We start from the raw sequence: 12,326 nt of genomic DNA on the forward strand, positions 1-12,326 counted from the left end.
CAACAGTACAAGAGGGTTCCGTTTTCTCCACACCCTCTCTGGCATTTATTATTTATAGATTTTTTGATGATGGTCATTCTGACTGGTATGAGTTGATACCTCATTGTAGTTTTGATTTGCATTTCTCTGATGATTAGTGATGTTGAGCATCCTTTCATGTGTTTGTTGGCAATCTGTATATCTTCTTTGGAGAAATGTCTATTTAGGTCTTCTGCCCATTTTTGGATTGGGTTGTCTGTTTTTTTGATATTGAGTTGCATGAGTTACTTGTATGTTTTGGAGATTAATTCTTTGTCAGTTGCTTCATTTGAAAATATTTTCTCCCATTCTGAGGGTTGTCTTTTTGTCTTGTTTATGGTTTCATTTGCTGTGCAAAAGCTTTGAAGTTTCATTAGGTCCCATGTGTTTATTTTTGTTTTTATTTCCATTTCTCTAGGAGGTGGGTCAAAAAGGATCTTGCTGTGATTTATGTCATAGGGTGTTCTGCCTATGTTTTCCTCTAAGAGTTTGATAGTGTCTGGCCTTACATTTAGGTCTTTAATCCATTTTGAGTCTATTGATTGACTGATTGATTGATTGTTTGATTGCGGTACATGGGCCTTTCACTGTAGTGGCCTCTCCTGTTGTGGAGCACAGGCTCTGGATGCGCAGGCTCAGCTGCCATGGCTCACGGGCCCAGCCGCTCCGTGGCACGCGGGATCCTCCCGGACTGGGTCACAAACCCGTGTCCTCTGCATTGGCAGGCGGACTCCCAACCACTGCGCCACAAGGGAAGCCCCATTTTGAATTTATTTTTCTGTATGGTGTTAGGGAGTGTTCTAATTTCATTCTTTTACCTGTAGCTGTCCAGTTTTCCCAGCACCACTTATTGAAGAGGCTCTCTTTTCTTCATTGTATATTCTTGCTTCCTTTATGAAAAATAAGGTGACCATATGTGCGTGGGTTTATCTCTGGCTTTCTCTCCTGTTCCATTGATCTATATTTCTGTTTTTCTGCCAGTACCATACTGTCTTGATTACTGCAGCTTTGTAATATAGTCTGAAGTCTGGGAGCCTGATTCCTCCAGCTCCATTTTTCTTTCTCAAGATTGCTTTGGCTATTCGGGGTCTTTTGTGTTTTCATACAAATTGTGAACATTTTTGTACTAGTTCTGTGAAAAATGCCATTGGTTGTTTGAGAGGGATTGCATTGAATCTGTAGATCGTTTTGGGTAGTATAGTCATTTTAACAATGTTGATTCTTCCAATCCAAGAACATAGTGTATCTCTCCATCTGTTTGTATCATCTTTAATTTCTTTCATCCATGTCTTATAGTTTTCTGCATACAGGTCTTTTGTCTCCTTAGGTAGGTTTATTCCTAGATATTTTATTCTTTTTGTTGCAGTGGTAAATGGGATTGTTTCCTTAATTTCTATTTCAGATGTTTCATCTTAGTGTATAGGAATGCAAGTGATTTCTGTGCATTAATTTTGTATCCTGCTACCCTACCAAATTCATTGTTTAGCTCTAGTAGTTTTCTGGTAGCATCTTTAGGATTCTCTGTATATATTATCATGTCATCTGCAAACAGTGACAGCTTTACTTCTTCTTTTCCAATTTGGATTCCTTTTATTTCTTTTTCTTCTCTGATTGCTGTGGCTAAAACTTCCAAAATTATGTTGAATACTAAGTGGCGAGAATGGGCAACCTTGTCTTGTTCCTGATCTTAGAGGAAATGGTTTCAGTTTTTCACCATCGAGAACGATGTTGGCTGTGGGTTTGTCATATATGGCCTTTATTATGTTGAGGTAAGTTTCCTCTATACCCACTTTCTGGAGAGTTTTTTATCATAAATGGATGTTGAGTTTTGTCGAAAGCTTTTTCTACATCTATTGAGGTGATCGTATGGTTTTTAGCCTTCAGTTTTTAATATGGTGTATCACATTGATTGATTTGCATATATTGAAGAATCCTTGCATTCCTGGGATAAACCCCACTTGGTCCTGGTGTATGATCCTTTTATTGTGCTGTTGGATTCTGTTTGCTAGTATTTTGTTGAGGATTTTTGCATCTATGTTCATCAGTGATATTGGCCTGTAGTTTTCTTTCTTTGTGACATCTTTGTTTGGAATTGGTATCAGGGTGATGGTGGCCTTGTACAATGAGTTTGGGAGTTTTCCTCCCTCTGCTATATTTTGGAAGAGTTTGAGAGGCATAGATGTTAGCTCTTCTCTAAATGTTTGAAAGAATTCGCCTGTGAAGCCATCTGGTCCTGGGCTTTCGTTTGTTGGAAGATTTTTATTCACAGACTCATTTTCAGTGCTTGTGATTGATCTGTTTATATTTTCTATTTCTTCCTGGTTCAGTGTCGGAAAGTTGTGCTTTTTAAGAATTTGTCCATTTCTTCCAGGTTGTCCATTTTATTGGCAGATAGCTGCTTGTAGTAATCTCTCATGATCCTTTGTATTTCTGAAGTGTCAGTTGCTGTTTCTCCTTTTTCATTTCTAAATCTATTGATTTGGGTCTTCTCCCTTTTTTTCTTGATGAGTCTGGCTAATGGATTATCAGTTTTGTTTATCTTCTCAGCTTTTAGTTTTATTGATATTTGCTATTGTTTCCTTCATTTGTTTTTCATTTATTTCTGATCTGATCTTTATGATTTCTTTCCTTCTGCTAACCTTGGGGTTTTTTTGTTCTTCTTTCTCTAATTGCTTTAGGTGTAAGGTTAGGTTGTTTATTTAAGATGTTTCTCGTTTCTTGAGGTAGGATTGTATTGCTACAGACTTCCCTCTTAGAACTGCTTTTGCTACATCCCATAGGTTTTGGGTCCTGTTTTCATTGTCATTTGTTTCTAGGTGTTTTGTCATTTCCTCTTTGATTTCTTCAGTAATCTCTTGGTTATTTAGTACTGTGTTGTTTAGCCTCCATGTGTTTGTATTTTTTGCAGATTTTTTTCCTCTAATTGATATCTAGTCTCATAGTGTTGTGGTCAGAAAAGATACTTGATATGATTTCAGTTTTCTTAAATTTACCAAGGCTTGATTTGTGCCCCAAGATATGATCTATCCTGGCGAATGTCCCAGGAGCACTTGAGAAGAAAGTGTATTCTTTTGTTTTTGGATGGAATGTCCTATAAATATCAATTAAGTCCATCTTGTTTAATGTGTCATTTAAAGCTTGTGTTTCCTTATTTATTTTCATTTTGGATGATCTGTCCATTGGTGAAAGTGAGGTGTTAACGTCCCCTACTATGACTGTGTTACTGTTGATTTTCCGTTTTATGGCTGTTAGCATTTGCCTTATGCGTTGAGGTGCTCCTATGTTGGGTGCATAAATATTTACACTTGTTATATCTTCTTCTTGGATTGATCCCTTCATCATTATATAATGTCCTTCTTTGTCTCTTGTAATAGATTCACAAGTTTTAAAGGTTATACTCCATTTATAGTTATTAAAAAATATTGGCTGGGTCTTCCCTGGTGGCGCAGTGGTTGAGAGTCCGCTTGCCGATGCGGGGGATGCAGGTTCGTGCCCCAGTCCGGGAGGATCCCACATACTGTGGAGCGGCTGGGCCCGTGAGCCATGGCCACTGAACCTGCACGTCCGGAGCCTGTGCTCCGCAACGGGACAGGCCACAACAGTGAGAGGCCTGTGTACGGCAAAAAAAAAAAAAAAAAAAAAAAAAAAAATTGGCTGTATTCCTCATATTGTACTTTATATCCTTATACCTTATTTTATTTTTTAATATTTATTTAAGTTATTCATTTTGGCTCATCTGGGTCTTAGTTGTGGCATGTGGATTCTTAGTTGTGGCATGTGGAATCTAGTTCCCCAGCCAAGGATTGAACCCGGGCCCCCCTGCTTTGGGAGCATAGAGCCTTAGCCACTGGACCACCAGGGAAGTCCCTGTTGTCTTTTTTTAGATTCCACATGTAAGTGAAATGTAGATTCTGTCTTAAAATGAGAAGTCCCAAATGAGCCAATATAAAAATGAGTGAGGTTGTGGGTCGAGTCTGTGTGTGGTTCCTGTCATGGTGACCTTGCCTGCTCTACGAATATTTGGATGACTGACTGTCCTGAGCTCCAGTAACTCTGCTTTGCTAGCATAGCCTAAATCCTCATGAGGAATTTTCAGTGATGAAGGGCTGTCCTGGTGCATTTAAACTTGTAGCCACAAACCTAGCCCTCTACATTATGTAGTCTGATCGCTAATAATGGAATGTCATCGACTTTTAAATTTCTGAGCAGTGGGAGAAAAAAAAAACCATTCAAACAGAAGTGTTCTGTTAATGAATGTGATAGACCCCTTTGTTGTTTGAAGCCAACCCTCTTGCTATTTCTCTGAAGAAAGGGCTGTGTTGGGGCTAGGTTGCACATTTTCCTGGCACTTTGCCACACCTCCTCTTCCCTAAAAATATTTATGGAGATCTGGTGTGTTAATAAATTTAGAAGTGATTTAATGGTCGCATTGGCAGGGTGAGATAAAGCAGTTCAGTGTGTTGTTCATTTTGTTTCTGGGTGGGGTGGAAGAGGGAAATGAAAGACTCACTTTTTCCTTTTTGGAAACCTAATACTCTGCTCTTCTGTTATCACTCTTGTTCTCTAGGCATTAAGTGTCACCGAAACCCTGATTAAACCCTTGGAAAAATTCAGAAAAGAGCAACTTGGAGCCGTCAAGGTTTGTGTCTAATTTGAGCACACTTGTAAACAGCAAATGTAGACCCCTCTGCTGCTTGAGCGTACACTCGGTTCACATTTAGCAGCTTTGAAGGAGATGTTGGAGTCCACCATCTGTTGTTTTATGTTTCAAATGTGCTTTGTCCCCTTTGGGGGAATATGAGATTGAAAACAAAACAAAAACACCTGGACTGGATGGTAAAACCTCTCGTAATCATCTTTGGCTGCACCTTTCCATGTAGAGTTTTAAAAATACCTTTAAGCAAACAACACGTTTACTCTGTGTAGAAACATGTTATCTCTGTAGGAGGGGCAATGATTTCCATGCCCGCCTCAGCTTGATGGCAGACTGCAGCATCATACTAGGGTTTAAGATTAGAAATGCTGCTACACCAGTGTGTCATTGACACTAGAAAGAGAATATTCGGTTACAGTAGGTCCTCTACATACGAACCTTCAAGTTGCAAACTTTCAAAGATGCGAACGTGTGTTCGTATGTCCAATCATGTTAAGTTAGTTGACGTGTCTGTAAGATTAGTGTACTGTAAGATTCAAAATGTTTTCTTTATTTTCTGTGTTTGTTTTTTATGTATTATTTGTGTGAAAAGTGTTACAGTCCTATTACAGTACAGTACTATATAGCCAATTGTGTTAGTTGGGTACCTAGGCTAACTTTGTTGGACGTACGAACAAATTGGACTTACGAACGCACTCTTGGAATGCAACTCATTCGTATGTAGGGGGCTTACTGTATTGGGATGTATTTCCTTCAATTTAACACAAATTTACTGAGCGTCTGTTATGTGCCAACATTGTGATAGGTGCTGGGGATTCAAAGGTGAGTGAACCACAGACTCTGTTCTCAAAGCTCTGGGATGTAGCCAGGATTTCTGGGAATAGTGCAGCAACTTTGCCACTGGGAGCCTAGGATGTATTTAGCAACTTCTAACGTCTGCTAACTAATAAGCTTTGAAATTAACTCAGAGGAGCAATTTCCACCAGTCTCTCTTGAATGTTGTGCATGTACCTGAGGGAGAAAAAATAGCATTTCTGTGTTGTTGACCATTTTTGGCTTGGCCTAAGGAGAAGGGAATAACATCAGTTTTAGGTAGGGAAGAGAGGTTTTATATTTGTATTTTTTTCCCCCATGCATTGGTGATGTGAGGTTTTTTTTTTTATCTTTGTAAACAAACTATTAAAATTCTTTTCTACGAATAAACATTGTGGTCTCCATGGCCATAGCTATACAAATGGGTCCAGAGAGGGCCAGCTTTTTAGCTGCTATTTATAGACTCAGTTCTCCTTTAAGTGACCTGTTATCATATTAGACACTTCTTTTTGGGATGATATTTTACAGTTTTTAATGAAGGGCTGTGTTTTGAGGGGAGGTCAGTGGGGGTACCCCCCAAGTCCTCTTCCTGGAATTGTTTGCTGAGCTACAAGGAAGCTGGTTTGTGTCTGCTGGCTTTGTAGCAGGACATTGGGGTTCTGGCTTCACATCTGTGACCTTGGGCAAGTAATTGGCTTTAGTTTCTTACCTGTAAGATGACAGACTGGGGATCTGACTGCTCTGTTTTGCAGTTTTATGATGCTATTTTCTCTGATCTTCATCGGCTGTCTTAAAGCTTGAATAATCTTGGTTCTTTCTCTTTGAACATTTCATGGCAAGTACTGTAAACATTTCTTATTTTTCTTATTTTACTTGGATGATGGTCGGGAAGAATAAGGGTTATATTACGTAAATGAAAAATGAATGTGACTTAATTAATAGATACATTTCCTTTTTATTTACCTACTGGGTTTTTAGAAATTTCTGGCCTTGAGTTTTCTACTGACTCTTTCTCCTCCCCAGATTTGCCCAGCTTCTCATGTTGTGCCTGTTCAAAGTGTGGTTGACCCTTGAACAACTCAGGCTTGAACTGTGTGGGTCCACTTATACGTGGATATTTTTCACTAGTAAATACTACAGTACTACAAGATCCATGGTTGGTTGAATCCACAGATGTGGAACCGCCTATATTGAGGACTGACTGTAAATTATACTCGGATTTTCAACTGCTCCTAGGTTGGTGTCCCTAACCTCTGCATTGTTCAAGGCTTAACTAACTGTAGAGCCTAGCGTGCAAAGCAGCTTGCAAAATAAATTGCCATATTAAAAGCTTAAATTATTTTAATACTTTGTCTGTTGGGCTGTTTAATGGCCAAATTCTATCCTGAAGTCCCATTTCTTTCTTTCATTTTATTATTATTATTTTAAAACATTTACTCTCTTCCCCTCCCCTCCGCCGCACCTCATGGCATGCAGGATCTCAGTTCTCTGACCAGGGGTCGAACCGTGCCCCCTGCAGTAGAAGCACAGAGTCTTAACCACTGGACTGCCAGGGAAGTCCCCCATTTCTTTCTTCATTGTTTTTCTGGCTTCTGGTTTATGAAGGGTGTATCCTACACTCTTGTTCAGTACAGTGTGTGTGTTGGCTGTCACACCTATTGATGTTACCTGGGAGAAGCGTTTTTTTACTGGTAGTTTTGTATATTAAACAGTAGAGAAAGGTAGTTTTCTAGGTTATATAGTGACATATAAGCATCTGTCTTTTTCATTAGATTTTTAAATCTTTAAGAGAAAAACCTATGCTTATTTCTTTATTTTCTACCAGCCTCCACTCTGTCTTACTATAACATATTTAATAAATAAACCAATTCTACTGTTCTTCTATTCTATTCTAGAAGAACCAGGAAAGGGTTTATAACCTAGATATTTGATGATTTTCTCCATTTGTGCTTTCTAAACACCAATCCTATTTTGAAAAGCACATGCTCTTGTTCCAGTGGTTTATTTACTTATGTGGGATACTTAAAAATAACTTAATTCTCTTAGGTTAAAGATCTTTTTTAAAATACCATGAAGCAGTTTTCATGTGGGGAGAAAAAGACAAAAGTCTTTAAAAGTTGACCGCAGCAGAATGTTTTAGATACCCTTATCAGAATGTTTTATCTTGTCTTTCCCTTCGCCTTTTCCCCATCTGGGACGGTCCTGTCTTTCGCTTTTATATGCAAGCTCTTTCAGTTCCGTTTACTTCTTCAGTTTCCAGCATCCCAGTGACATGTTTAATTTGTGGTTTTTTGTTTTTTTTTTGCGGTATGCGGGCCTCTCACTGTTGTGGCCTCTCCCGTTGCAGAGCACAGGCTCCGGACGCGCAGGCTCAGCGGCCATGGCTCACGGGCCCAGCCGCTCCGCGGCATGTGGGATCTTCCCGGACCGGGGCACGAACCCGTGTCCCCTGTAGCAGCAGGCAGACTCTCAACCACTGCGCCACCAGGGAAACCCTGTGTTTTTAACATAATCGAAACTGCTAGGTGGCTTTTGTAAACTGGATTTTTTAGGAGCCCCCAGGTCTTCTTTTCTGCTGTTTCACTTCTATTTGGATATGTTCCCTGTCAGTCACGTCTGTTTGGTTTGGACTTCAACCTCCGTCCTATAGGTTCTGCCGCATTTTCTCATGTGCCTGCCCGGTTCTTGTCTCTGTTTAAAGAGCCCCATTTCCCACTGTAGGACACAGTCGTTCTGTGCTTTGTCCCATCAGTTCAGAGTTTTCTTCATGGCCTCTCTTAGCTTTACTTCCATGGAAGCTCTTTTCCCTTCCCCAGAAGCTTGTCACTTATTCCTAAGTATCTGCATAACATTTTGTCAATAACCATTGCTCATTAAATGTCAGTTTAGCCACAGGAAACTAATACAGGCACCAGACAACATCGGAGCCAAGTGCATTGTGTACAAACTCCAAGAAATACTAGAACTTGCTAAGAGTTACAGTGGGAGAATTTAAAATTGCTTTCTCTGAAAGGGGCAGCATGCAAATATCAAACGGATACAACGAAATGATACTGATAATTTATAGAGCCTATTCAAATGCTGTTTTGCAAAGAGCTAATTACTATTTTATTGAATAGAATAAAAGGCTTAACCAGAAGGCTTAAAAAATGTTTATTTCATAAATTATACCTTAGTAGCTCAGCCATTACCAGACTCACCCCATATTTCCTTTGTATTTCTTTTCAAGACTATGCCTAATGACTAAATGTTTAATAAAAATCAACTTCCTGAGATTCTGTAAGTGACTGCAAAATGTGGGTTAAGAAGCAAATTTATTTGAATAATTTCTCAAATTATGTTTGATAGAGCAGAAAAAATGTGATTTAATCACATTTCTTTCATTTTTAGTAATAACAACCTTATCAGGCCTATCATACGGCACAGTGCGAGAGGCCTTGGGATATACAACTATGAATTAAAACACTGGTCAGCCTTTAAGAAATTGGCAAGTCTGTGTGGGTGATGTCAAAAAAAAAAAAAGGGCAATAAAAATGCACCGTGAAAAGTGCTCTAATATGAGTAAGCATCGGTGCTCTGTAGGTGTCCTATCATCTTGGCTTTGGAGCGCCAGGAAAGTCTTTCAGGAAGACCTGATTCTCCCTCGTTTGGAATCCTACTTCTGGCCCTTAAGTAGCTCTGTGATTTGGGGCAAGTTACTTAAGGCCTCTGAGCCTGTTTCCTGATCTTTAAAACGAGACTTAGGACGCCGGTCTTGAAGGTTTTTGCGAGGCTTCAGTGCATTTGCTAACATATTTCTGGGGTCTAGTGCAGGGCCTGGAATATATACAGTTGCAGTTCTTTTAGGATCCCCTTTGTGACATGCTCCATATCAGCTTGCCAGAAAGAACTACGCAGGTTTTTGTCCACTCTGTGCATGCCGGGTTCAAGCGCTGTGGCTTCTGACCCCCCCTGGCCGGATGGTGCTAAGGTGATGGATGGGTGACTTGAGAGCAGCGGCACCGGAACCAGCGGTGGCACTTTGTCAGGGTCGGTGTTGCTGCGCTATAGGCTGCTCCCTTCCCTTGTCCTCTGACCGATATCTCCTGGGCGCCTACTGGGTGTGCAGGTAGAGGCTGAATTCTTGTTGCCGTGGAGAGGCTGAAGGAGCTTAAAGGCAAAAGGGGGTGGGGGGTTGGGTAGGGCAAATGAAGTGTCAAGGAGGACTGGTGACATTGGTGCAGGAGTTGAGGGAGACGGCTGTCCCCCCACTGGAGGAGACAAGGAGTGCTTCATGGAGGAGGTGGCATTTCCACCACCTGGTTTGGGGGTAAAGGCTGAATTTCCAACACCCTGGGCTGTAGGGTGTTGGTGGACCAGGGGAGCAGAACAGGGATTGCAAAGCTCTGTTTGGCCTGGATATACAGGAAAAAGTGCTCCTGCCGAGTGTGTTGTATGCGCTGTGAATCTTTTTTCTTGTATGTGCAGCGTTACCCCCACCTTTTTATTTAAATAAAGAGGGAGAAGGAGTTGGAATCTCTAAGAAAGTATTTAAGCTCCTGTCTAGAGTAGTCAGGCCTTATTATTTACTGTTTGTAGTTTGAAAATAAGTCTTTTCATTTCCTCATCGTAGAAAATTTGTAAAATACCAAAAATATTTAAAAAAGAAAGTTACCTGGTAACTTAAAAATTTCCCCTTCTTCTAAAACAAAGCAAAAAATTCTAGTACCTTGCAGAAACGTGGACAGTTCACAGGTGTGTTCAGACTTTGAATTCTTTTTATGTTCTTTACTCATTTTTCCATGGAAGTGTAATGTGTGATTTGAGCAAAAACTTGCTCAGTGAAGAGTGTTTTATATGTTAGGAACGTTTACTTCTTTTCTTCCATATTAATTGTATCTTCTCCCTGCCTGTTGTTTGCCTTTTACCTTATTTATTGTGTATTTTTGATATCTAGAAGTTCTTATGGCTTCTTCCATTTCTCTTTTCCTCAGAAGTTCCTTCTCTGTTCTGAGATCTGATTGAAAATACTCTTCTTTGTCTTCATTTTTTACTTGTGACTCTTTCAGTCCATCTGGAATTAATTTTGATTTGAGACATGGTTCTCTTTTTATTTCCAGCTAGTTAACCAGTTATACCCACACCATTGGTTGAGTAATATTTTTTTATCCAGTGATTTGTGATGAAACCTTTATATATATATATATATATTCTAATGTATTCAAAAAACCTGATTATTTATGTTTTGTTTCTTAGGTTTATTAAGTCCCTCTACCATTTACACCATGTACATCTTATTTGACTAATTATGCTGTTTTAAGTAATAGCTCTCCTTCACTGTTATTTTTGTTTTTGTTTTTGCATGTGTGATTTTATAACATTACAAGCTGACTTCCCATGAGTCACCTTTAACTTGTAAATGTTTTGTTTGGCTTACTCATGTTAAAACTGAAAAAAAAAATTTTTTTTTTTGCCACCATTTAAAAATCACTGGGTTTTCCAGCTGTTCCAGAAAAATCAGAAGACAAGGCCTGTATACTGGGCTTATATTTCCACATGGCAGAAATCTGCAGGAGCTCTGTTATGGCTGCCTGCCTCTCTACAATAGATGTGGGCTACGTGATTTGCCCTTGCCTCCACCTTTCCTTACTGAGTTTTCCTTCCAGCTTGACTCAGACTCACTTGAGTAATGCTGTTTCATAAAAAAGTTTTCATTGTATTAATTTGATCCTTGATAGAGCCTTTTGTCTCATATTGCTCAATTTATTATATATATATATATGTATATATATACACACACACATACATATATATGTATCCTATATTGCAGTGTTGAAGAAAAAAGGCTCCATTCTTTATTGAATGCTGCTTGAACACAATCCCTTTTGAAATTCATATTATTTAAGTGCCAAAAGTCATTTGAGTACAAAGAAACAGAATATTCTATAGTGACCTTGAGAAGAAATGCAAGGAGAAATATCTGAGTCTTAAGATTCAGAAACAAAACACAGTAGCGTTTGTATAATACCATACCAAGTACGAACAATTGTATTTCCACTCTAATTGGTGGGCGTGATGTTGTTTCTTGGCTAAATTCTTTCTTCACAGAGCCTTGATAGAACCATTTTCTTTCATTCCCAACCTAACCCACATGCTAATTTACATACCCCACTATTGCTGCGTGTGCTGGGGTGTTTTGACTGCTGACTTTAGCATCATTGCCTCCTTTGTCCCCTTCTGTGATTCAGATGAAATCAAAGGAGTAAAAATGTTTTCAGTATTCTTTGTGAAGTACTAATCTGCAAAGATAGTGAGCACGTTTAACCACATGATCTCGCTTTGCAGCGTACTTGCGGTAAATGCAGCTGCGTCACCTCCATTTCTATCTCATTTAAACCTGAGAAACTGATGCTCAGAGAATGCTGTGACCCTGGGGCAGTGTCACAGGACAATGCATGGCTGCTAGAACCTGCATCTCTGACACCTAATCCAGTGCATGCTCTGCGGGCCTCTCACTGTTGTGGCCTCTCCCTCCCATTGCGGAGCACAGGCTCCGGACGCGCAGGCTCAGCGGCCATGGCTCACGGGCCCAGCCGCTCCGCAGCATGTGGGATCTTCCTGGACCGGGGCACGAACCCGTGTCCCCTGCATCAGCAGGCGGACTCTCAACCACTGTGCCACCAGGGAAGCCCTGAACTTTTAAAAATAGTGGAGTTTTTGAAGTAGTGGCCATATGTTGTTTTTAGTTTATTTTCTGTTAGTTATTAAAATCGTTCAGGAAGTGCGTCATAATGAAAAGCAGAAAAGAGAGTAACCATGTAGTATTAATGCCTTAAACTTTTTAAAAAACAGTTGTAAATTA

The 12,326-nt window shown here is 39.8% G+C and overlaps 1 protein-coding gene across 2 annotated transcripts in view; it reads left to right on the plus strand.

The window, feature by feature from the left end:
• Window positions 1-12,326, plus strand: part of ARHGAP10 (Rho GTPase activating protein 10) — a 333,769-nt gene that overhangs the window by 106,034 nt on the left and 215,409 nt on the right. For both annotated transcript variants that reach the window (XM_081245305.1, XM_081245304.1), the window contains exon 4: window positions 4,586-4,657. In XM_081245305.1, coding sequence (XP_081101431.1) covers window positions 4,586-4,657 — 72 coding nt within the window. The remainder of the gene's footprint in view (window positions 1-4,585; window positions 4,658-12,326) is intronic.

This window comes from Mesoplodon bidens (genome assembly GCF_964165515.1).
Source record: "Mesoplodon bidens genome assembly, chromosome: 1".
Taxonomy (NCBI): domain Eukaryota; kingdom Metazoa; phylum Chordata; class Mammalia; order Artiodactyla; family Ziphiidae; genus Mesoplodon; species Mesoplodon bidens.